We start from the raw sequence: 27,779 nt of genomic DNA on the forward strand, positions 1-27,779 counted from the left end.
TTCCCAGGAGGTACCACTCAGAACACGTAGGGCGTTCAGGGGTCACAGACAGCGAGCCAAAAGATATTAAATGTGGGAAGACCAGCACAGTTAACTGTGACACACAAGGCCCAAGAATTTAGCGACATCCGCAAACGGAAGGTCGACAGTGCCTTGATGTAGGGAAGGCAGAGGAAACACTGTACAATGCCAAAAATTTACACAGAGGGTCTTACTGGGAGAAAAGTGGAAGTCGGTTTCGATTCTCCATGAGTGGAGGTGATTGAGACATTTTTGAAGATGTCGTTCAAGGAGGCCGGTCCACTGAGAGCTGTAACAGATTGCAAAATGTTAGACAAAGCGGGAGCCCGAGAAGCTGGGAAGGAGACAATCCATAGTTGGATTTATGGTGATGGCAAACAGTACAACACTTAGCACGGAGCCCTGGGGCACCCCATTTTCTTGGGAGAAAGTACGGGAGAGAGTAGTGTTCACCCACACCTTAAATGTGTGCTCTGTCATAAATTCACGAATAAAAAGGGGTAGTCGACATCAAAAGCCCCAAGAGAACAGTGTGCGGAGGATGCCTGTCCTCCAACAGGTATCGTATGCCCTCTCCAGGTAAAAAACTATTGCTACCGTTTGGAGTTTTCTGAGAAAATTGTTATGATTTAAGTGGAGAGAGCAAAAAGATGGTCAACTGCAGAACGATGCTTTCGGAAACCGCATTGGGCAATATGTGTCCACTGAGGAATCAGGTTTATGTCATTCGGAGGTGACTTCAACCTACCTAGTATAGATTGGGATGTCTATGGATTCATTACAGGTGGTACAGACAAGCCGGCGTGTGAATTACTTTTGAACACATTATCCGAAAACTGTCTTGAGCAGCTAAATCGACAGCCAACGTGTAATAGAAATATTTTAGATCTGGTAGCCACGAACAGACCAGACCTCATCAACGGTGTCAGTGTTGAGACAGGGATTAGTGATCATGATGTTGTCATTACGACTATGGTTACGAAAGTTAAGAAGTCGGTCAAGAAGGCTAGGAGAGTATTCTTACTAGAAAGAGCAGATAAGCAGTTGTTAGCATCCCTCTTAGTAAATGAATCGACTTGATTTACTTCCGGTACAATGGACGTGGAAGAATTATGGGCAAATTTTAAACACATTGTAAATCACGCATTGGACAAGTATGTGCCGAAAAAGTGGGTTACGGGCGGAAAAGACACACCGTGGTTTAACAGCGCAATTCGGAGAATGCTCAGGAAGCAAAGGCAGTTGCACTCGCGGTACAAGAAAGATCGGGAGAATGGGGACAGGCAAAAGTTAGTAGAGATTCGTGCTGCTGTAAAATGAGCGATGCACAAAGCATTCAACCACTACCACCGTCATACCTCAGCAAAAGATCTTGCTGAAAACCCAAGGAAATTCTGGCCGTACGTAAAATCATTAAGCGGGTCGAAGGCTTCCATTCAGTCACTCACTAATCAGCCTGGCCTGGCAACGGAAGACAGCAAAACGAAAGCTGAAATTTTAAATTGAGCATTTGAGAAATCTTTCACACAGGAGGATCGTACAAACATACCGCCGTTTGAGTCTCGTACAGATTCCCGTATGGAGGACATAGTGATAGACATCCCTGGGGTTGTGAAGCAGCTGAATGGGTTGAAAATAAATAAATCGCCAGGTCCTGATGGGATTTCAATTCAGTTCTACAGACAGTACTCTACTGCACTGGCTCCTTACTTAGCTTGCATTTATCGCGAATCTCTTGCCCAAAGTAAAGTCCCGAGCGACTGGAAAAAAGTGCAGGTGACGCTTGTATATAAGAAGTGTAGAAGGACGGATCCTCAAAATTACAGACCAATATCCTTACCATCGGTTTGTTGCAGGATTCTCGAACATATTCTCAGTTCGAATATAATGAATTTCCTTGAGACAGAGAAGTTGCTGTCCATGCATCAGCACGGCTTTAGAAAGCATCGCTCCTGCGAAACGCTACTTGCCCTTTTTTCACATGATATCTTACGAACCATGGATGAAGGGTATCAGACGGATGCCATATTCCTTGACTTCCAGAAAGCGTTTGACTCGGTGCCCCACTACAGACTCCTAAGTAAGGTACGAGCATATGGGATTGGTTCCCAAGTGTGTGAGTGGTTCGAAGACTTCTTAAGTAATAGAACCCAGTACGTTGTCCTTGATGGTGAGTGTTCATCGCAGGTGAGGGTATCATCCGGAGTGCCCCAGGAAAGTGTGGTAGGTCCGCTGTTGTTTTCTATCTACATAAATGATCTTTTGGATAGGGTGGATAGCAATGTGTGGCTGTTTGCTGATGATGCTGTGGTGTACGGGAAGGTGTCATCGTTGAGTGACTGTAGGAGGATACAAGATGACTTGGACAGGATTTGTGATTGGTGTAAAGAATGGCAGCTAACTCTAAATATAGATAAATGTAAATTAATGCAGATGAATAGGAAAAAGAATCCTGTAATGTTTGAATACTCCATTAGTAGTGTAGCACTTGACACTGTCGTGTCGATTAAATATTTGGGCGTAACATTGCAGAGCGATATGAAGTGGGACAAGCATGTAATGGCAGTTGTGGGGAAGGCGGATAGTCGTCTTCAGTTCATTGGTAGAATTTTGGGAAGATGTGGTACATCTGTAAAGGAGACCGCTTATAAAACACTAATACGACCTATTCTTGAGGACTGCTCGAGCATTTGGGATCCCTATCAGGTCGGATAGAGGGAGGACATAGAAGCAATTCAGAGGCGGGCTGCTAGGTTTGTTACTGGTAGGTTTGATCATCACGCGAGTGTTACGGAAATGCTTCAGGAGCTCGGGTGGGAGTCTCTAGAGGAAAGGAGGCGTTCTTTTCGTGAATTGCTACTGAAGAAATTTAGAGAACCAGGATTTGAGGCTGACTGCAGTACAATTTTACTGGCGCCAACTTAAATTTCGCAGAAAGACCAAAAAGATAAGAGAAGAGAGATTAGGGCTCGTACAGAGGCACATAGGCTGTCATTTTTCCCTCGTTCTGTTTGGGAGTGGAACAGGAGGAGAAGATACTAGTTGTGGTACGAGGTGCCCTCCGCCACGCACCGTATGGTGGATTGCGGAGTATGTATGTAGATGCAGATGTAGATCCTGATATATCTGTTAATATTCTATCAAAACTTTTCAGGTGGTATGCTGGTTTCTACACAACTCAGCGCAATGTCTGATATCTTCATCGCTCATTGCCCTTTCTCTGGAAACCAATCAAAACACTCTTCAAAATTAGACTAAAGTCAAATAAACAATTTTGAGCTTTTAAAACCAGGGGACTTTAATGTGAAAACTGTAATGACACTGTTCCATAGAAGATGATTGCCATTGTAACCACAGTCTGCTGTGGCTCCTATCCCCATCAGTCACACCTACTCTCCACCACTCACTTAAGCAGGAAGTTATCATCAACAAAAAAACTAACTTCAAACTGGCCAGTGTTACTACAATTTTTTTTAACCAGCACAGAGATTCAATTTGTCAATTTTTTTTTAACCAGCACAGAGATTCAATTTGTATCTCTTGTCTCTCTAAGCAACTTCTGACTATGTTCTGTAACACAGAGGTCAGCTTCTCAGAGGTTCAAATAATTTCTTAAAATAAAGATTCAATTTAACCAACAACAAGCAATTACTAACTAAACCACTTAAGGAGCATGCAAATACATATGATAAACACAAATTAAGTGTAAGTTTGAAAGAAGAACAAAATAATTGGTTTTTAAGTGCAACAAAAGTACTGGCTATAATTCATGAGTACACCACTTACTGCAGAACAGCTAAACCAACCCCACAAACAATGTCAAATGCATCGTACGAAAAAGGTTTCATGGCCAGTATTTACATTCATAGTGATTTGTGTTTTATGGGCATTATGCCATGCATGAAGGCTAGTTTCACTGCCTAACATTCCATCCCCTAATGTTGCAAGCATCCTCAGAGGCTATACAGATACCTTCATAGCCACTGAGAATGGCTTGTACATTAGGAGATGAAATGTTAAGCAATGTAACATACCTTACACCATGGCCTACTGCCCTTAAAACAGAAATACCACATGTTGGATAGGATTTACTAACAGTGCTGGAGAACTAAAGACCAAGTCAAGTAGTCCAAGTGAAGGAACAATCTTTAAGAACATTGAAATAAAAGTGGAAAACAAGAGTTGTACTTACCCCAGCTAGTGAATTCCCACTTCATTTCAACGTAGAAGTCAGGTGCCTAGAAAAAACAAAGAAATTGTAATACGTTCCATAAAAATAAATAAATAATAAACTTCACAGAAAAACAGGAAAAAACATAGGATATCATTAAGACCAGAGCAATTTCTGTAATTCAGTTCTTGCATAAAAAGACCTATTTCGAGGGGAAGTGTGATGATGGGAAGAAAGGGAAAATGTAACAGCCTGAGGAAAGGGAAATGGAGAAGATAGTTTTGTTTATGAGATATCTCCTGCACATAGATATAGACAGGTTATAAAAGTAGAACTACAATGTATCTGCTTTGGAGCAGGGAAGTCTATGACAAGAACAAGTATTGACAAATTCACAGAATAGCTCCATGCAAATAAAGATAATTGCACTTTTCAGCATGTGGGAGGACGTGTTCCATTTACAAGAAGTAAATTACTCATGGATACGCACATCAAAATTTGGCATAAACGATGATGTGAATAATAGTGTTAAATTGGCAGTTTCATGAAATGTCACAAAATTTGCCATTTTTCCCACCTCTTGTAAAATTGCCATAAATCTGGAGGTAGCAGTTTATGAATATTGTTAACTAATAGCAGGTGCAGATCCAAGCCTGAGGGGCAGGGTCATGATAACGCCGCCCCCCCCCCCCCCCCCCCCCACCACCACCACCACCACGCTCCTCCTGCCTTCACCACGAAGATTTTACTGAAAGCATTTATATTATTGCATGTAACAATTTTGAAATTTTATACTAACTTTTGGAGGATACTGTAAAATTAGAACCAAATGTCTCAACAGCAACAAGAAATTCTATAATATTACTAGCCACGTTCAACACAGGATCTTTATCAGCTGCTTGCCTGAGGACTTTCCCAAATGTATGGGTTGCCAGCCTGACTCCCTGTAGAGAACTTTGTTAGATATTGGCAACAGTTCACAAGATGACCATATCTGCTGACACGACACATCTTACATGTTTTGTAAGTCTTTGCAGCCAGCTAATGGTGAACCTTGTCAGTAGAGTTCTAGTGTAGAGTGAAGCCAGTGCACTACCCGGCAGGAGTTAATTGCAGGAGTAATTCTTACCCGGCAGGAGTTAATTCCAATTGTGTGCTGTGGAAAGTGGTTTAGATTTCTGCTGGTAATATCATTTACTGCCGAATCTTGATTTTATGAGTTGAATGGATTGTCATCGGGAACTTGGTACAAAATTGACTGATGATTTCCTGTTCTGATTATACTGTACAAAATGTCAGAAAAGGACTATGATCAGGACAAACACTTAGTTTGGTATAATTCTTTATATATATATATATATATCTAAAAACAAAGATGATGTGACTTACCAAATGAAAGTGCTGGCAGGTCGATAGACACACAAACATACACACAAAATTCAAGCTTTCGCAACAAACTGTTGCCTCATCAGGAAAGAGGGAAGGAGAGGGAAAGACAAAAGGATGTGGGTTTTAAGGGAGAGGGTAAGGAGTCATTCCAATCCCGGGAGCGGAAAGACTTACCTTAGGGGGGAAAAAAGGACAGGTATACACTCGCACACACACACATATCCATCCACACATATACAGACACAAGCAGACATATTTAAAGACAAAGAGTTTGGGCAGAGATGTCAGTCGAGGCAGAAGTGCAGAGGCAAAGATGTTGTTGAATGACAGGTGAGGTATGAGTGGCGGCAACTTGAAGTTAGCGGAGATTGAGGCCTGGTGGGTAACGGGAAGAGAGGATATATTGAAGAGCAAGTTCCTATCTCCGGAGTTCGGATAGGTTGGTGTTGGTGGGAAGTATCCAGATAACCCGGATGGTGTAACACTGTGCCAAGATGTGCTGGCCGTGCACCAAGGCATGTTTAGCCACAGGGTGATCCTCATTACCAACAAACACTGTCTGCCTGTGCCCATTCATGCGAATGGACAGTTTGTTGCTGGTCATTCCCACATAGAATGCATCACAGTGTAGGCAGGTCAGTTGGTAAATCACATGGGTCCTTTCACACGTGGCTCTGTCTTTGATCGTGTACACCTTCCGGGTTACAGGACTGGAGTAGGTGGTGGTGGGAGGGTGCATGGGACAGGTTTTACACCGGGGGCGGTTACAAGGATAGGAGCCAGAGGGTAGGGAAGGTGGTTTGGGGATTTCATAGGGATGAACTAACAGGTTATGAAGGTTAGGTGGACGGTGGAAAGACACTCTTGGTGGAGTGGGGAGGATTTCATGAAGGATGGATCTCATTTCAGGGCAGGATTTGAGGAAGTCGTATCATTTAAGTTCATCATTGGAAGACATTCGTCTTTTGTAATCATTGTTGTCAATGCTGCAAACAAAATCAATATAAGGCACCATGACAGACATGCACTTCATGTGTATCATTTGCAAGTAATCTGCAAAATTCCCAAAATTTTCAGAGTTGTAAAAGCTTGTTGCTATTATTGTTCTTAATTCAACTGTATGGTACATGTAGCTCTAAAATTTTTGATTGAGTGCTGTTGAGATGATGTATTTCTTTCAATTGTAAACAATGTATTAAGTACTGATGTAAAGAAATGGCTGTTATAATTAAAATTCTAGATGTCAGTAGCACATTCAGAGTTTTTTTGGGGGGGGGGTGGGGAGGAGGAGAAGGGGGGGGGGGAAAGAGAGATTGTTACAATCTGTAAACCCCTTCCCCCACTACCTTATCCTGGATCTGCCCCAACAGATAATTATTTAACATTGGAATTGAATCTTGACCTCTTGACCAAGCTTTTTGGATAATCTTAAAATGACCACTCCTTTCCCATGCAAAGAACTATGCCTTTGACATAGCAAACAAAAATAACCTATGCCAACGATCTCTATTCTGTTAACACTTACCATGCTAAGCCCTTAACTGCATGCCACTCCCTGTGTGCTGGCTGATTTTTTCTATTTTCAACAGACTTTCAATAGCTGTCAAGGACAGTTAGAGATACATAAAAACGACAGGTATGGTTTAAAACTTTAAGGTTTCAACTTTACATGGGTTAACAGTCATGTGTATGGGGCATATACTGTTTCCAAGAAGTGATGCGGATTTCTCCTTGATGTTGCGAAAATAAATTTTTGTCAATAATTTATTTTTACTACTTTATTCAATTTAAAGAAGAAATAAATTTTGGAAAGTGATCATTTGACACTGAAAAGACATTTGTTATACCATTTGCACATAAAGCATAGCTACATACACATAGCTATTTTGCATAGTGAACCACAGTGTGATAAAGCTTGAAGCACAGGGTGACACACAAACCTACATTACACTCACTGCACTCATAAGAAGTATCTTTCCTCCCAGCTTTCCCAGTAACGTTCTTTTGTTTTCCACTACACACTACACAACATCTTTGTGCTTTCTTCTTCCCTTCTGCCATTTCCACACGGTTCGGAAAATGTTTCTGTGACAATCGAGCAATCATTGCAGATCCATGAGAATCCTCAGTTCTCTCTCCTCTCTGTAACACTAATGCAGTGCAGACCTCCTGCATAAACTTAGGAGTGCTCAGTTTCTTCTCATTGATGCAACTGTGCAAAATACAACCATTGGAAACTGCCATAATTATACAGTGGAAGGCAAGCTTTCTCCACCACTTCACTTTTTTGTGATCAAGTGCTCCATATGAAAGACGCTGATCAAAAAGGTCTACACCAGCTTTATGTTTGTTGTAATCCAGCACTGCCATTGGTTTCAACTTCTCATTGCCTTCTCTTGCAGCAACAGGCAACATTGAGGATGTGTGCCTGGTACTTATCATCCACACATCCCTCTTTTCTTTTCATTGCAATGCTAGCACATCGCTCTTGCGGCGAAATATTTGTTCACCCTTTTTGAGTTTACCCTCTTTGAGAGCCTTGGGCAATCCTTTTCTGTTTGGCATTACAGTCCCTACAAGACCAGTGTTGGCTCTAGCCAGTTCGTCGGCTAGCTGAACACTGGTGTAAAATTTGTCAACATATACAGTGCGGCCCTTACCTTGGAGTGAGCCGAGCAATTGCTTTACCACTGCAGAAGCACTGTTGTCCAGTTTATCGACCTTTCCGTGGTAAACTTCAAAGTTGTATATGTACCCAGATTTGGATTCTGCAAGAATGTATAGCTTCATGCCATATTTGTTTGGCTTATTAGCCATATAAACTTTGAAACCTACATGCCCTCTGAAAGGACACATACCTTCATCAATGGTTAGCGCTTCACCTGGCTGATAACTTTCTTTGAAATTCCTTACCAAATCATCCAGATGAGGCCTGACCTTATGAAGGGCATCAAAGTCTACTTCACCTTTCTTTTTTTGCTTTGAATTGTCATTTATGTGGAAGATAGACAAAATATTTAGAAATCTGTCCCTTGGCATAATATTGGGGCAAAAATTGCAGCTAACCACTGGATCACTACACCAGTGACTGGCCATACTTGGCCTCTCACTGACTGACATGTGGAGAATAATAGCCAGAAACATCATTGTTTCAGCAATTGTTAGCGTCCTCCACTGCTTGAATCTAGAATTGGGCCCTAATTTGTTTTGTGCTTTCAGTGTGGCCAGCTTCTGTCTAGCACATAGGTTTGTTTGTTCCTTCATAATTGAAATAACCCTGTCATTTATAAAATGAGAAAAAAAAATCTAAATATTCACTAGACTGACCGAGTCCTACATTATTTAGCACACCATGAGACCCTGTAAATAACAAAATGTTTGGTGTTTGATCCACTATAGTCCAGTCATCCTGTGAAATGTCACTCAATCTTGGCCTCTTTCGATAATGAGTGGGGGGGGGGGGGGGGGGGGGGGGCACACAGGCAGAGGCTCACCTTCATCTGACGACAAATCTGTGTCTGAAATAATACAGAACGTAACAGAACAAATCGCAACATGAACTGTCTTGTTCTGCATCGATTTAGTAAGATGTTAGACTTACCTGGACTATCATTATTTTCCGGCATTTCGTAATCACTATCACTATTGAAATCTGAAAAATCATCATCAGTAGGTTCAGAAAGTACTTCTTCAATCATTTTTCGAAGTTTTGCATCCTCATCACTCGCCATTGTGAGTAAAAAGAAGATAAACAAGCTAAAACCAAAATACTAACGCCAAAATCAACGGTAAACAAACGACAGGACACCACAGAACATGTAACATACGCGTGAAAAACACACGTGAATTCGTTCGGAAATATATACGGATATATCGCATTAACTCACTAGGTGCTGCGATCTAGCGCTAACATGATGAACTACAAGCATTACAGGATGTACAAGTTGTAGCGGGATCGCTAACAAAGCGTTTGAAACACTAAAACAATGTGGAATGCGGCGGGACGTAATATTACGGCGGCCGCATTTTCTTCGTTTCCGCCAGCGACGTAATATTACGGCAGCCGCACGGTAAGTGTAAGTTATCTGGTGGAGTCACATATCCCGACACTTTTGCACAACTAGTCGTATCAAAAACACAGTTTGGAGAAATTTTCAATTTGGTGTCTCAGATGAATTTCATATTTTTGCAGTATGCAAATATAAATATAAAACCATCAATACAGCACTTTATGTTTGCAGATATATAAATAAATATGGTGTCTGTTCAGATTGCTCATCACACCTCAGGATACATGACGTCACGCAAACACACATATGACAGACGGAATAATTTATATCATACTGTACGAATAGTATGACAGCTTCTAATGGAACCACGTTCATTGATTTCACCAACACACAACCAAATTATTACCTTTTAACCTAACCTAGAGCCAGAACTGATCAGGTTGGCACCACAAACTTCATTTCATGAAAGTAAAAAGATCTGAATAAACAAGTAAATAAAAATTCTCAATGTTCTGTTGTATCATCTGCAACATGTTAGTGTGACATATGATGTGATTGGTTTATATATGCTAACTTTCATGTTCATTTACGTATTTGTGACACTAGGAGAAGCATTTCATCGTTTTCACATGTATAGTTGCATACTATGAACATAAGCAGTTAAACTGATGAATCACATTAAAGAATTCTCAAAAACACATCTTTTTGGTACAACTTACAGTGCAAAAGTAGCAAGCTATGTGACATCGGCAACGAAAACTTAACTCTATTACAAGTTTAAACAGCCTGGAGATGGGCGCATTAGTGTCGGAGAAGGAATTTTTGGTGATGAGATTGGCCATCTCTCAAAGACACGAAGTGACGAATACTTCAGACTAAGTGAAGGAAACAATGAATCATATCAGGCTGGACCTTCAATCCAGGATGACTGCTATTATGGTCACAGAGCCATGAAAGTCTTGTGTTCTAAGCCCTGGGTTCTTGTTTCGACAGTAGGAAGATAATCAGACTATCAGTGATGACATGTCAGACTTATCTATACCTGACATGGAAGGTCTCTGCAGTGTGAGCATTGCCAATGTTTGCTGTCAATATATAACCCAAAATTTGCTACTGTTGCATTGAAGGTAGTTTGGTTTCCATGTTCTGATACAGAATCCAAGTTGCTATTTTCAAAGTATAGCGAAGTGTTGATGGGTCAGTGGCATAATGTCTCTGACAATAACTCTGCTGTTATACCAATGCATTCTTTAGAGAAACTTTAAGCAATGTTTAACTGCAGTGTTATTTTTTCTTTAAGAAATTAGATTCAATGGGTTCAATGTAAATGTGTCTTTTTTTCCGATAATGGAAACAAAGGCGATGTGTGATACACAATGAATACAATGTAATTGAGCTATATTTTTGTCTTCATCATAACACTTAAAAAAACTTTTGAATAAGGTTAAATGTTTTGTGAAATTATTTGTACAAAAGCAAGAAATAGAACAGATTAGAGAAATACTTTAAAATCATGCTCGAAATCGTGCATCGTCCATTAGTCAGATGATGACAACAGCACTTTTAAGAGAGACATTTTTTTTGTACCACACACATTCTCTTTTCTGATATTTGAAGGGTTCTCTACTGACACATTTTTGAGATAAAAAATTGTTGTAACATTTTTACATCTTCAAGCATAAATGATAAGAATATGTCAAGGTCACACAACACTAGACGGCGCAGTCTGCTTTATGCACCATACAAGTATCATCTAGTACTCTCTAAAATTCTAAATTTATAAATTAAATACTGGACATTAATTTTTAAATCTGCACCTCATTTGCTGTAAATGATTTCGATCATCATTCAAAGGAAAATCAAATGTTTCTTTGATGTAGTTTATTTCCTACTTTAGATAAATGATGTGGAAACATTTGGCATTTACAAACACGGCAAGACTTGGTTGGGAAAGTGTCAATGCCTGCAAAGAATTTTGTCATTACTCTTTCAGAGGATGCTCTTTCCCATTCTTGGCTCTTCTCACATGCTTCTCTGCCTTCAAAATATTGCTGTAACACCTTCTGGGTTTAGCAGGTGTCTTTGGTGATCAGCCGTGCTTGCACATCTCTGGTGATGCTTGAGTGGCATAAGAAGATAACTGACAACTATTAGTGCTATTGCCAGCTTTGAACTGTCAAGTGCTAATGGCTGCAGGTAAAACAATAGTCATCTACAGAGCTGCAACAACGATGAGGCGTTACCATAGAAACATTTACAAAATTCCTTTCCTACCACTCTTTTTTTTCTTTTTTTTACTGAAATGTCCTGAATTCCAGTTTAACAGTTAAATGTCACACAAATTTGGGCACTACAGTTAAATATGTGTAAAGAGAATAAACAGCCTACAAAAGCTACATTTTGGTTTTCTTTAAAAGGATATCAACACTCAAGGTCAACAGTTAAATTCAAAAATCACAAAATATGAGCAACTGTAATAACGGAGGTGGAAACGGGAAGAGGAGTTGTCATCATTGACACATACTGATGACTATAACTATAAAGACAATGTAATAGATTCAAGAAATACAGGAGTGAAAAAAAATAAGACAGCAGAATTTGGATAATCTAGAAAAGAAGTGCAGTAGAAAAACAGAAAGAAGGATATTGCACAGACAGAATACTAATACATGCACGACAGGGGGACATGCTACCATCTGAGAAATGAAACGAGCTTAGTTTATTTCATTTCTTATATGTAATGGCTTTATTGTCATTGTCTGATCATAATGACTGTCCTCTCAATAAGTTTCAGAGATATGTTTATGAACATTCGATTTGCCAAGCTTTTTGTGTTTCAGTTCAGAATATGTTTCTTAACCTGACAAATACCTTCTTGCAATGTAGAAAGAGGGACCAGATTAGTCTATCTTCTTTTTTACTTTGGAAATGTGATTTGTTATGGTCTCAAGTAACAAAGGGGATATGGAAATTAAATGGCTGGATCCTTCTAAGATTGGTAAGACTAGATACCCTATGAGGGCATATGAGAGACAAAATAGAATTTTTGGAACCTGAAATCTCATAATATAAATTAATTTAGAAATCCTTCTCGTGACACAAGGAGGACAGTATTTTGTAAGCATGTCGTTATTTAAAATATATGTAACAACACTTAAGATCTGTGTAAACATTCAAAATATGTAATGGTCTGGGAAGTGAGAACGAAAAGGTACAATTTTTCTGAAGGTGATCATTCTTATCGGAATGAAACGCAACAGGTATAATATGACATGCAAATACTATAGACAGACTGTGAGAGCACGACATTGTCTACATTCTTGAGGACCTTTTCACTATTGATCCATGGAATAAAAAATCTACAAACTCTAACTTGTTAAGCATAATTTGCACATTTTCAAATTTCAGTTGCATTTCATTATTATAAGCCTTGAGCAGAAGTAGGAGCTTTATATTAAATAAATGTTAATCCAACATACCTCTTTCAGTTTCTGTAGCAGTTCAGGTATACCACCAACTCGACTTGAGTATCGTTGGAAGTCTCTCCTTTCTAGGACTAACTGTAGCATCTCTGGGTCACCAGTGGCCACTGCTTCTTGGACAACTGTAAAGATGGCACATTTTTTATACAGGCAACAACCTTGGGCATTTTGTTTCTCCTTGCCATCCTTTAGACATACTGGATAACATTATAAAGTGTACTGAAAATGTTCACTCAGGAATCAAGATTTCAGTATATGCTAAAAGTCATAAGAATCCTCCTCTTACAAAGTACTTGAAACCAGTAACACAAATGTCAAACATGGTGACAATCAAATTTTTGATGAAACCACTGTGGAACAGCAATAATTAACTCTTATTGAACTGAGACTATGGCAAAATCAATCTGCAGATGGCAAATTAAAACACTGAGCTGGAGTCATGAGTAATTGATCATCACGTGACGTCCCAAAAGCAATAACAACTTACAAAAATGGTTTCAAGCTATATTCCTACCAAGAACGAAATTCCAGTGAACTGCATACAAACTGTACCTCCTATTATAATACTGCTACATAATTAAGAAGTTACGTCAAAGTAAAATTTCTCACTACCAGCCTAAGGACATCAGAGCCTACAGTCATCGACAATGTTCATGTTCAATCGTTGCAAGTATTTGATGCATTTTTAAGTTATTTATAGATTGTAAGCCATTAACACAAGCACAAGGTCAATTAAAATTTATTAACACCAGTATTTACCATATCATACTTAACTAAATGAATACATGTCAGTAACGAATTTTCATAGGGTTTTCACTGGTAATTTTAATGTAGCTTGGGGCAACGAATGGGCTTTAATTTCATCAAAATCCAATCATGGGAAAAAAAAAAAGATGACATGATTTAAAAGTTTCACCAAAACTACTGTGTGTGTGTGTGTGTGTGTGTGTGTTTGTGTGTGTTTTTTTAACACGCTGATATAAAAAACCACTAGATGAATAATCATGGGATTTTTACTGGTAACTTGAGCACAGCTTGAGGCAACATTTAGGCTTTATTTCATCAGAGTCAGAAAAAACACACACACAAAAATAAATAAATAAATTCATAATTTAAAATGTTATCGAAAATCGTCTGCTCAGTTTAGTAGTTCAAATGTTTAATCATTGTGGTACAGTACACCAAAGACTCAACAGATGATGCTGTTAGTTCATAGGTATTAAATACTGAACAACATTGCTTTGCATGTTTTGATAGGTCTTATATGTATTCTTTACAGAGAAAGAGGAATTTATTTAGTTTTGCTTTGTGATCTGACTAATCACTCATTACATTCTGACTTTCTTTTGTTTACAAATCAAAATGCCTACAAACAGTCGAGGCTTTCTGAATACACCAGAATGGCTAATAGACTGAGGACTATGTAGTCTCAAGAATAGAAAGAAAATCGTGAGGCAAGACATGCTGCGGCTCAAAAACATCAGGTTTTAAATCATTCTTTGGAAACTCCTTCCAAAAAGGATATGTGACGTAACTCTGATTGAGAGTGTCACGTGTTATCTCGCTCCTCGGAACCATTAACTCACAGAGGCTTAAAATTGCTTCACTCCAACATAACAACACAGAAGTGGAAATTTTTATGGGAACAGGCACATGTGGGCAAATCCTGCTTATTTCTAACCATACACCATTTCACTTTAAATGTGTATAATTCCCAATTAGCCAATGTTGTGAAGTGACCATGAACAAACAGAGATGCTGCATGTTATAGTCTTGGACCTTACTGTTAGCTGCTTTTCACATGGCCAGCTGCACATAGTTCTCTCCAGTGCTATGAAGCAAACTAGTTCTTCGTCCATGTCCCCAATCACACTTCTCCAATCATCAGATATAGAGAAGCTTTGTAAGTCAAAAATAAATTCCAAATGTACGAAATCTGGACCACAGCTATCAATAAATACCTGGACAATGCCAGGTTTGTCAGCTAGTCTAGAATATGTATAACTATGTTATAAATTTTACAAAATACATATGAAGATTAGTGAAGATCAAAAATTTAACTTCTACAATTTACTGGTGAGCTCCTACACTCCTGACATACAAGTGCAATATGATGAATACAATGTTTATATATAATTTGTGTTTATTTTATCAATGTACATATCCAATTGGTCTGAAATTGGATTGATTTGTCTAACAAATTTTAATTAAATTCAGTTCCGTAGTTGAAGTTGCTTACATTTCTGGTGAAAGTTAGCAGTTAAACAAATATCATTTTGGCCAGCAGAGCTCTGGTCTTTAGTTTGATTATTCTTTTGTTTGACATTTTCCGAGGGAACTCTTTTTCTTATGAGCAGTTTGAGGATGTGTGATTTTTTCAGTAATTTTGGAATCTAAAAGAATCAGGACAGCCTCACTAAAACATTTTAACTTTTTATTTTCGTTCGATAAAACTATCACAGATTATCTTTATTTTATCTTTATCATAATAACGAACAATTCTCCCATCAACTTATTTGCTTATTATAACAATAATAAAAAGCGTTGTGTTATGTTAACAGTTATCCAAGTCAGGTGTTGACGGTGCGGGGGTGGTGGGGTGAACCCTGAGATTTGTAACTCACCCTCGGTCAGTCGGGACTGGTGAGTTTGTGCACAACTGTTTCGACACAATGTCATGACAGAACTTTCCAAAATGTTTTGTGACCAGTTTCTGCAAAAACTTGATGTTTAAAAAAAGCTGCAGAAACTCATGAGCTGCTTAGAGTAAATTAGTGTTTTTCAATGCCAAGAGTTTGTACCTCAAGGACAAACAGTTAACGTAACCTACTGTGTAAATGTTCTGGACAGATTAGAGAAAAGGGTAATCTGCATCACAGCTACTTAGCTGCTGTCATGGCAATGCACCCAGCAATGTGTCTCACTGCATCTGAGAGTTCCTGGCAAAGCATAAATTGACAATGGTGCCGCAGCCATCCTACAGCACTGAACTCACTCTGGCAGACTTCGTTTTGTTCTCTAAGATCAAGAACATAATCAAAGGATCCCAGTTTGACAGCACTGAGGCTATCCATGCAGCTGTGACCTCCGATTTAAAAGAGATTCTCTTCAAGGCCTTCCAGGAGGCATATCAGGCTTAGGAGTGTGTGTGGAAAGTACTTCGAAGAATATTGACCATTTGTACAGATATTGATGATAAGTTATTTTAAAAAAAGAGAAGTATTTCATGACTTTTGAGACACACCTTGGATGTATGTGTTGCTACTTTAAACCCTGAAATTTGACATGTGAAGCTGCCCAAATCAGACACACTGATCCCAAGTATGGGCTAATTACTTGAAGAGCCAACCCTGTGATTTGTTTCTCATGGCAGCAGCAACTTTTACTGGACACTCAAGCTGCCTCAATGTGAGGAGCAAGTCATCTAGTACAATAAGGATCGTAAGGATGAATACAACGTGCCCTTCAGCAAACCCAATTAAAATAGTGACTTAAATCACATTCCACTTTATAGTAGAAGAATGTGATGCAAACAATCAAAGGAAGAAGAATGTGTATAATGTGAGATGTGAATATTGTACCTTTTGTTTGTTCCTTAGTAATGCTGTCATGAGCATTGAACTACCTTATCATAATGGGCTGAGATTGCAGGGAACATAACAGAATCATAATTTTCATATAATGGTTGTATGAAAGAACTATTGGCAGTTTCAAATCTGATTGATGTTACCCTCTAAATGCAGTTTACTTCTGAGGTTTCAGAAGAAAATTTGGGTGATGTTGAGTTGGCAATTGTTTCTATATGCATCTAAAATTTCATCAGAAACTCTGTGGCACACAAATACATTTGTCACACAGTGTTCACTTGTAATTTTCATTCTCCTTCTTTCAATTCACTGTTTTCACGACAAACTTCTGAAAAAGATCATTCCTCCTTGTCTCGTGCATATTTTTTAAGATAAATCAAAACAGGTTTAGTGTGTTGATTCAAAATTAAAACTATAAAAAGAAGCAATAACATGTACAAGTGAAAATATTCATACAGGTAGCTATGTAACTATCAAGTCAGTCAGCCGACTCAATGACAGTGTTCAGATTATACTTGCTTTCTCATGATGGAAATGAAATATTTTCGGAGATTGTAGTATCCAAATTTTAATGTTTACAGAAATAAGTGTTCATTTTATGTCTTGGTATTCCAGTTGCTATGGATTTATATATTCATAATCACTTTTTTTAAGGTCATGTAGAGTTGAGCTTGAGTTGAATTTTTCAACTATGATTCTAATTTGTTGGCACCAATGCAAGACTGGAAAGAACCACTTTCATTTAAAAGTATCATTCAGAATGTAGTGAAGTACTATAAGGGACAGTCGAATGAAAACCTACAATCCGTGACAATGGGACCATGGAATGGTCCTATAAAAATGTTATCTCCACCTATCACACTTCTATGGGGCAGTCCTGATGATACTCTTATCTCCGATGAACACTTGCCATCCATGATAACGAGCATACTTTCTGTAAAGCCAAACTGGGATTCCAAGGAACTAGTGACTTATTTGTTTTCAAATCTGTCAGCTGCTTCTCAGCACCAGGAATGCCTAGTTCTATGTCCTCCATACGCAAGTCTGTGTGGCAGTCAAACAATGGTATGTCCGTATGATCCACTTGCTTGAAGAGTTTTTAAATGCGGAATTTAAAACTTAAGATTTCCTTTAGCTGTCTTCTATTGCCACATCACATTGGTGAATGAATGACTGAATAGAAGCCTTCAACTCACTGTTCTTGGCATGATCTTTCGCTAAAGTATGACGGCAGAAGTTGTTATATGATTCTCTTGTAGATCTTTGTTTGGAGGCCCAAAATTCTACTATTTTTGCATGTTGACATTTTTGCATCCGCTCCCCCTCCTGAGGGCCAACAATTGGTTTCCTCAGCATTTTTTTGTTAAACTTTTGCGGGTCTTTCCTGTCCTTAATCCTCTTACTCCACATATTCTTTTCCAAAGGAAGATTTACAATCAGTTTAAACTTCTGAAGTAATTCCTCTATGGTCACCATTTTGGGATTAAGCTATGTCCATACATTATCTACATAATAATCTGCTAACAATTGTTTATCTGCTCTTTTTAGCATAGAAACTCTCCTACCCTTCTTGATGGATTTATTAAGTTTAGTAGCCATTGTCACTATGTGACGTCATGATCACTAATAGTAACTATGTTGATAAGATTAGGCCTGTTTGTAGCTGAAAGGCCTGAAATATTTCCATTGAGTATGGGTTGTCAAACTAGCTGCGGAACATGTTCAGAATTACTTCACAAGACTCAGTCTGTGCCACATGCAATGATTCCATATACATCCTGGTCTATACGTGGTAGGTTCAAGTCACATCCAACTAACATTGCTTGATTGGGGCATTTCTGTGCTACTGAGCTACAGGTGTTTTGGAGGAATCCAGTGGCAAAAAACACACAATGATTGACATGATTTCACTTAGGATGGTTACTTGCCTCCAGATAATTTCACAGTTGAGCACAATTTCGATCTCAGTAGACATAATATTATTGTCAGTTGCAATAAACATTCACCCTCCTATGACGTCCAATCTGTCTTTTCGCTTCATGTTCCACAGCTCGTTAAATACTTCAGGTTTCACTCAGCTCTCAGTTCTGAGCATTATTTGAGCACAACAGCTATTCCACAATTTGTGCCAAAGAAACTATATGTTAGCAAAGGTCGCTGAGAAATGAAGAAACAGTTTTATATATATAAAAACAAAGATGATGTGACTTACCGAACGAAAGCGCTGGCAGGTCGATAGACACAAACAAACACAAACACACACACAAAATTCAAGCTTTCGCAACAAACTGTTGCCTCATCAGGAAAGAGGGAAGGAGAGGGAAAGACGAAAGGATGTGGGTTTTAAGGGAGAGGGTAAGGAGTCATTCCAATCCCGGGAGCGGAAAGACTTACCTTAGGGGGAAAAAAGGACGGGTATACACTCGCGCACACACACACATATCCATCCACACATATACAGACACAAGCAGACATCTCACAACTTGTACACTTGGCGAATGGGTAAAAAGGTTCTTCTACCTTGCCCGATTTAGGTTTTCTTTTGGATGTGATAATCACTCCCAAAAAAGTGATCGCATCGGACGGACGAACGGACAGATAATAATTGTCTGAATAAAAAATTAAAATTTTCTCTGGAGGGAAGACTTTAACCAAGGACCTCTCGTTCCGCAGCTGCTCACCCTAACCACGGGACCGCGGCGCTCCTCAACTCACATTCTCCTTTATGTTGCCTATGTTGCGCATGGACTACTCAGTTTGTATATTTTGCTTATTTTTTTCATACTTCCACACAACTTCTTCCTGTTTTCTCGATTGATCTGTGTTCAGTTTTTCAAGGCCTATCCACTGTGCCATCTAATAACTAAATCTGAGGGGGGTGCGATGGGGAGGTTCCCTTGTTAGTGACTGCTTCACAGCCTGTGCCATATGGATCCTTCCCACCAACACCAGATTTTCTGAATTGCGCAGGTGGGAACTTTCCCTGCAATACATCCTACATTCCCGTAACCCTCTGGCCTCAACCTTCGTTAGTCACTGTCCTCACCCATCCAACCCCCTCCCTGTTCCCATTACAGCACTACACAGCCGTCATTTCACCGCCACACCCAGTCTTTTAACTTATTTTATTTCTCTTCTTTCCGCTACGTACCCCACTCCCCCCTCCGCACCTTCTCTCCTGCCCTCCGTCTAAACTGCAACACTTCACTGTCCGCCGCTCCCACCATACTATCCCTCCTCCTCCCCGCCCTGCCCCAACCTCCTCCTTATCCCCACCCAGTCGCCACTCCCATCATGCACTGGTGCTGCTGCTCGCAGTGTGGTCTCAGCTCTCTGAGACTGCAGATGTGTGTGCAAGTTGCATTTGTGTGTGTGTGTGTGTGTGTGTGTGTGTGTGTGTGTGTGTGTGTACAAAGGCCTTAATTGCCGAAAGCTTTAACTGTGTGAATCTTTTTATTGTGCCTATTGTGACTCAGCATCTCCGCTATATGCTGAGTAGCAACTTTCCTTCTCTGGTATTGTTTCTGAACAGTCTGATGCATAAAACATGTGTTCTAGGAAATGTAAGACAAGTTGTTTGTGCCAAAGTGCAGTGCAGTGCAGTATTTACATAAGGTAGCGTAATTCAGCCAAAAATTTTACAATTTTACAGCGCAATGCAGCTAAGATGCAGAGGCCCCACAGGACATATTTTGTATTGGATGCCATCAAACTATATTCAGGACAGTCGAAATTAAAATGTCTTGTGGTGCCTCTCCTGCTTACAGTCTGTCAGTTTGACATCCTGTCCCCCCCCCCCCTCTCCCACCCCCTTCTCTCCCCCCCCCCCCTCTCTCCTTTTTTTTTTACCCTCTTCAGAAAATTTGCACTCTTTATTCCCTGTCAGCTAACAACTTGCTGCTTTGTGCGACATAAAATTAAATATAGGATACATAAAACCAGTAAAGACATGAGACAAGCAAGACAATACACATTTCTTCAATCCTTAGCTCCTACATTTTTTTCTCTCTAATCTTGCTACAGCTTTACAAGGCGTCCTTTCCTTTCTGCGAAAGAATCTCTTACCTCATCAAAGTTCGTCAAACGTTTTGCTGCATGAAAAATCGAAATGTTGTTGTCTAATACTGAAAAAGCTGTTAAAATAAAAGGACCCAAGACTGGTGTGGTTTCTCGATCTGATTATGTCTATTTTGTCACTGTCTGCTAGGCCTTTCTAATACTGCAACAATTGTAACACACACCAAATAAACGAGACTGTTTTGGCACAAACGGTCATTTTTATAACGACAGAATATAATTCACAAAGTACCAATATCAAATGCCTATTAGGCCTACTACAAGCAAAACACTTTACGTTAGGAAATAGTTTCACACTTCATTCATATGATCCAGTTTCTCAATCATGAAATCAAAAAGAAGTAGTAGGAAATTTTTTATACAAACTTTGAATCACCATATTGTTCCATAATTTGTGTGATATCCCTGTTTCTTCTCCTTCCTCGTTAAAACAAACAGTCTCGTTATCACTAATTCTGTAACTATTCCTGCCAATGTCAAAGCTTATTTGCCGGTTAACTTCATTACCTCTGCCAGAATCATCAGTTTAGTTATCCCGCAATTATTCTCTGGTTAGGCATTGTTACATGTTCGTACAACACGTTTTCCTTGTTACTTCCAGAATAGAACTTAAAGCAGCTGCTAGCCGGGGACTGTACAAGTGGCCCTTACTAGTATAGCGATCTGGCCAAGAATTTTCTGTCAAAATTTCATTTTCTTGGATACACCGAGAATGTAATCTTTCTTACCTGTTATTCATTTATTTCCACTCTTTCTTACCTGTTATTCATTTATTTCCACTCTGGTAGTCTGAATCTATGGATTTCACTAGTAATTATAAAAATGCTCATCATTCGCAAACCCAGTCAATACACAGCCACACTGCTTACACAGCCAACAGCCACATTTCTGTAGCTCTAGAAGTGGGAGACGGTACTATTCAACTGCGCATGCGCATGATCCCACTCGTAACTGCTAAAACGAATCTAATGTAAACAGTTGTGACGTCACGCTCATTGGAGGCAGTTTGTTATTATGAAGCATTGCACAATCACACAATCACACAGCGGTTGACATTCATCCGTTCGGCCTTACTCCGCTCAGCTCGTATAGCCCCTTTTGTCTGTAAGGAAGTTTGTTTCTACATACGACAAGGATTCCCTGACAGACATCATGTACACTATGCACGCATTCACAAATCAACTTATGGTTCATTCAGAAATCAACTTAGAATGTGTTCAAAAACCGACAGGAATGCGATTCAAAGTCATATGAATAATCAATAGACTAAAGTTCGTTGGATGCTAGGCACATTGTGAAACAAAGTTTTTTCCCTCTCAAGAATATGAATTCCCCCCCCCCCCCCCCCCTGATCTGGGCCTGCTGTGCATGCATGAGTCTGGCAGCTTGGGCACTCCAGTAAAATTTTTCCCGGTAGCATCTAGCTGCTTGCTGCGACTGCTTACACAGCCAACAGCCACATTTCTGTAGCTCTAGAAGTGGGAGACGGTACTATTCAACTGCGCATGCGCATGATCCCACTCGTAACTGCTAAAACGAATCTAATGTAAACAGTTGTGACGTCACGCTCATTGGAGGCAGTTTGTTATTATGAAGCATTGCATAGTCTCCCTAAAGCCTTTGACACATTCTGCTGTTGGTAGATGATTGTATGAGCACTATGTTTTGTTGCTGTATACGGTGCATTTCCTTTGCAACCTAAGTTTTATTTTCGTTTTTTCTCTCATTCAAGTTTTATTGCTGCATTATTGTTCTGCAGTAGTGGGATACAGTAATATCCTTTGTTAGAGTATCGGTTCTTACCAGTCAAAATTACAAAAATTTAACTGAAACAAAAACAATGAAAAATACCCATATTTCTAAAAAATTCCCTGGTTTTCTCGGTTTTCTCCCGGATGAAAAAATTCCTGGGTTTTATCTGGATCTCCCGGTTCCTATACACCCTGTTCATTCATTACGTCAGCTCTCCATCCTCAGCACAGAGGCTAACTGCAAACATCTTCTTGAGTGCTCACCTCCTTCCTCAAGAAACTTTGCACTACTAATCTTTTATACAAAAAACCTATCAATCTTAACATCAAATAATGGGGTCTGTAATAGGGCTGTAGTAGCCATTGTTACTGAATGCCATATTTTTTCAGAGCTTAGTGTGTGATTTATAACAATAAGCACTATTATAACCATGACTGTTTCCATGAGCGATTTGTTGCATTAAATGTTCTCGGTGCACTTATCACACCAATCCAAGATATGACCTCTTAACATTATCCACTATTGCCTTATGAGTAAAGCAACTAACAGCTGAACAAGTAACAGAATCATGTGGCTCCAAATGATGTAGTTCCCACTGCATCCAGAGATTAAGTCTGTTTCTATTATGATGTATAGTACAAGGCATACTCCTACACAATCTCCCAATGTAAAATGTCCACTTCTACACAATGCTGTATGTGTTCTCATAGCTCTATTAATGCTGACACCTACTCTAATTTAAATAGCCTCTTATATGATTGATTCCAAGTAGTTTGAATAGTGGACTAGAATCCATGTTTGCTCAAAAGAGATCTTTTTTCTAATATATTAAAGTCATGTTCAGCAACAGCAGATTTTTCTAGATTTCTGAACTCGAGATGCCATTAATGTTCGTTACAGCACTGACAAATGTTGCAAGCTGACTGTCTCACATAGCTGGAATTTGCCTGGAACATTGTGAACACCTCTGGCATTGAGATCATGACTCTCTTTCACAGAGCACACCATCTCTCAGCTTTTCTTAGGTAACCAAAGACCAGTTTTAATCCCACATCCGTTTAAGACTTACCAAATTTTACTCGACACTGCTTCACAGAACAAAAATTAGGTTTTATGCTGAACTACTTGTGTTGACTGACTGGCTATGAGATTTATTTTCCAGAGGGCTGGCATGTCCCTGACAGCCATTTTGTCTGAAAACTCAAGTTAGATGGTTTATTTCAGTGTCTCATCCGATATGCTTTCGGCTCTATATATCAGAGTGTCTTCTGGACAGGGCAATGGACACTGTAACCACTGAAGCATTAGTCTGTGCTGGTTAGCTTACAAAAGAATGAGTGGTCAAGTAGACTATGGTCAACAATAATATCTAAAGAGGTCAGCTTTCCTTCTCTTATTTCCGTAGTAAACTTAGTTGGGAAGTATGCTGTTTATATGCAATGTTCCCTTTAAATGTGGCCTACTCAAAAAGGTATCAACATGGTGACAGAACAGTATGGGCGAAAATGAGCAACGTTTAAGGCATGACCATCAAAAATTCTCCACGATGAAACTAGCCACTGCCAGGGACAAAGGCGGACATGTGACAACTCCACTGATCTTTTCACCAAATTTGCCACTATACAATTATGTAATTTGTGTTCAATGTATAATGGAGTAATCTGGCAAATTGTGAAGAAAAGTGTTGAGCAAACTTGGTGGATATTCATTAGGCACTTTCATAACTTTGTCAGTGCCTATCATTTTTGATAATGTCAACAAACATTTGGGAATTTGTAATGAGGCAAAACAATGCTGTTAATTCTGTTATATATTTGTGCAATCTGTATGTTGGAGAACTAATGGATGGGTCTCGGCTATACGTTTTCTCTGTGTATTTAAGAGTACTGTACAATCTTGGTGGGATCTGAGCCAGTGGCAGCAAATTCCACCTACCATCTGAATGGTCTGATTCATTTATTAACTCTCCTGTCATTCTACTGAGAGCTTGTGTTACCTCTTGTTCTGAAAGTAAATAGGTACTGCCATAAAAAAATTGGCCATTTGAGAGTAGGACTCATGCACACACAGTTCTGTACAAACTTAACGCATCTTATATATAAATAAAAATGTAAGTGTTGATTTCTTCAAAGTAATACCTTTTCAAAAGTTATTCACTGATTGCTTTGAAATTCTGGCAACACTGCATTCAAACGCGAGCATGTTTTTAAATACTTACTGGAGCCCCATTTGGTATATAAACTCTCAGAGATTTAAGATCTTGAACAAATGAAAATTTTATGTTTTTGTTTATATAGATGTAAATATTTGTTTCTTCAGAATCTTAAACCTCTGAAGGTTTTTATTATATATATAATTGATTATATATATAATTCACAATATAATAAAGGAGATATGTTGTCAGCAAGAACCTCATGTTCTTTTGTTCAGAATCTTAAATCTCCAAAAGTTATTCATTGATTCCTTTCAAATTTTGATACCGTTGCATTCGAATACGTGCATGGAGTACCATATAGTTTATAAATATATATGTTATAAATAAAATAAATAAAAATGAAATATATAAACATATATATTATATGATGCTCCTGTAGGTATATAAAGCACACTTTTATTCAAATGCAATGCTGCATCAAAATTTCAAAGGAAGTGGCGAGGAACCTTCAGAGGTTTAAGATTTTGAACAAACAAATATTTACATCTATATAAACAAAAACATAAAATTTTCATTTCTTCAAAATCTTTAATCTCCGAGAGCTCTTCACCAATTCCTTCAAAGTTTTGATGCTACGTGGCACTAGAATACATGCACATCATTACAGACTCAATTTTTAATATATATGATATATGGGGGAAACGTTACTACCGAAAATCTCAGTAAGTTCTTGACTGAAGACAACCAATTTTTACATAATACTCAGAAGAACAAGAGGAAACATTTTTACTAAAAATCTTAAAAAGTACTCTACTGATTCACTTCAAATTTTCACATGTTGCTGTAAATAAATGTATGGACACACATTAGCAAACATGAAAGTAGTATTAATGACTCACCAGCTTAGGATTAGAATACTAACACAGAATCTGAATTTGCCATAACAATAAACAAGGAGGGGGAACAAGAGATGGGGGGAGGGGTGGGAGGAAATGGACATACAAAGTTGAAAGAAAGAAATGGACAGAGAGAAGGGGCAGAACGAGATGGAGAGAGGTATGGGGGGAGGAAATGGACATCAACAGGGGGGAAGAGAAGATGGACAGAGAAAAGGGGGTGGCAGAGTGGGGAGGAGATAGAAGAGATAGGAGGAGACGGAGGAAGACGAGTTAGTAGGAGATAGAGGGAGAGGAGGGAGGAGAAGATGGGCAAAGAAAGGGGGAGGAGAAGATGGACAGAGAAATGGGGAGGAGAAGATGGACAGACAAAGGGGGCAGACAATGATGGAAAGAGAGAGAGGGAGGAAGAGATGGACAGAGACAGAGGGGGGTGTGGGTGGGGAGGAGATGAGGACGAATGTCCAATTCCCATACACATGTGCTTTCTCTTTTCTTTCTTTTCCATGTCATCAAACTGACCCACAGCAATGACTGGCTGGGAACAACTAGTTATGTATATAGACAGTTCATCAGTTCTGAGAATCGAGGAATTTTGCCTGTTACCGATGTTGGTACAGGCAAGGTATCAGTCCCAGAGATTCCAAATCTTTCAACAATGTTTTAATTTCCAGTTCAAAGTCAGATACCAAACAATAAAAGTAAATAACAAATTCACAATTTTCAGATTCATCCATACCAACATAAACCCAACACAGATACAAGCTCTACACTTCCAAACAAGTCAGGGGACGGCAACAGCAAACCACCTCCACTAGGACATTGCCATGAACAGCAGTAATTCAGAATTCCTGCATCTGTTCCCCCTACACTCATTCCTCTACTTTGTATATGCTCATAATAAAGCATAAAACACAAGTACGGTGGTCGTTCTGCATCAGGAAGGAAGAGCTTGCCCCAGCTACATCCCTCATTTCCTGCAGTAATGCATTTACTCGGTGAAGCTTGCTTCCCCCCCCCCCCCCCCCCCCCCAGAAGAATCCAAAGGCCTCACCTTCAGCCCCACTCCCAGATTCAACCAAACAGCCCTCGTCAAAGATTTACTGTCCTACACTCGTACTCTCTGCTGGAAGTATCACTTTGCCACGAAGAAAAATGATCCTAATCCTACCCCTAATGCTCCAACTCCCCAAGACACCATCCAAATTGAACCCTGCCTGAAACAGTTCCGTCCTCCGTCACAGCGGGACCCACCTCCTCTTCCTCAAAATAACCCTCTCCAAACCTTCCAGGAATTTCTGACTTCCAGCCTTGCCTCTCAATCCTTCTTAAAAAACCTTAATCCTACTCCCAACATCACCACTGCTGAAGCCCAGGCTATCCGTGATCTGAAGGCTGACCGGTCCATCGTCATTCTTCCAGCGGACATGGGTTCCACGACCGTGGTACTTGATCGTCGGGAGTATGTGGTTGAGGGACTGCGTCAGCTTTCAGACAACACCACATACAAAGTTTGCCAAGGTAATCCCATTCCTGATGTCCAGGCGGAGCTTCAAGAAATCCTCAGAACCTTAGGCCCCCTACAAAACCTTTCACCTGACTCCATCAACCTCCTGACCCCACCGACACCCCGCACCCCTACCTTCTACCTAAAATTCACAAACCCAATCATCCCGGCCGCCCCATTGTAGCTGGTTACCAAGCCCCCACAGAACGTATCTCTGCCTACGTAGATCAACACCTTCAACCCATTACATGCAGTCTCCCATCCTTCATCAAAGACACCAACCACTTTCTCGAACGCCTGGAATCCTTACCCAATCTGTTACCCCCCAGAAACCATCCTTGTAACCATTGATGCCACTTCCTTATACACAAATATCCTGCACGTCCAGGGCCTCGCTGCGATGGAGCACTTCCTTTCACGCCGATCACCTGCCACCCTACCTAAAACCTCTTTCCTCATTACCTTAGCCAGCTTCATCCTGACCCACAACTTCTTCATTTTTGAAGACCAGACATACCAACAATTAAAGGGAACAGCCATGGGTACCAGGATGGCCCCCTCGTACGCCAACCTATTCATGGGTCGCTTAGAGGAAGCCTTCTTGGTTACCCAGGCCTGCCAACCCAAAGTTTGGTACAGATTTATTGATGACATCTTCATGATCTGGACTCACAGTGAAGAAGAACTCCAGAATTTCCTCTCCAACCTCAACTCCTTTGGTCCTACTCCAAA

At 39.6% G+C, this 27,779-nt stretch overlaps 1 protein-coding gene across 3 annotated transcripts in view; it reads right to left on the reverse strand.

Moving 5' to 3' along the window:
- LOC126249631 (ankyrin repeat domain-containing protein 13D) overlaps positions 1 to 27,779 on the reverse strand; it is a 140,462-nt gene that overhangs the window by 76,253 nt on the left and 36,430 nt on the right. For all 3 annotated transcript variants that reach the window (XM_049951310.1, XM_049951317.1, XM_049951323.1), the window contains exons 3-4: positions 13,071 to 13,195; positions 4,214 to 4,259 (exon numbers count right to left, since the gene is read on the reverse strand). In XM_049951310.1, the coding sequence (XP_049807267.1) occupies positions 4,214 to 4,259; positions 13,071 to 13,195 (171 nt within the window). The remainder of the gene's footprint in view (positions 1 to 4,213; positions 4,260 to 13,070; positions 13,196 to 27,779) is intronic.

This window comes from Schistocerca nitens, chromosome 1, assembly GCF_023898315.1.
Source record: "Schistocerca nitens isolate TAMUIC-IGC-003100 chromosome 1, iqSchNite1.1, whole genome shotgun sequence".
Classification (NCBI taxonomy): domain Eukaryota; kingdom Metazoa; phylum Arthropoda; class Insecta; order Orthoptera; family Acrididae; genus Schistocerca; species Schistocerca nitens.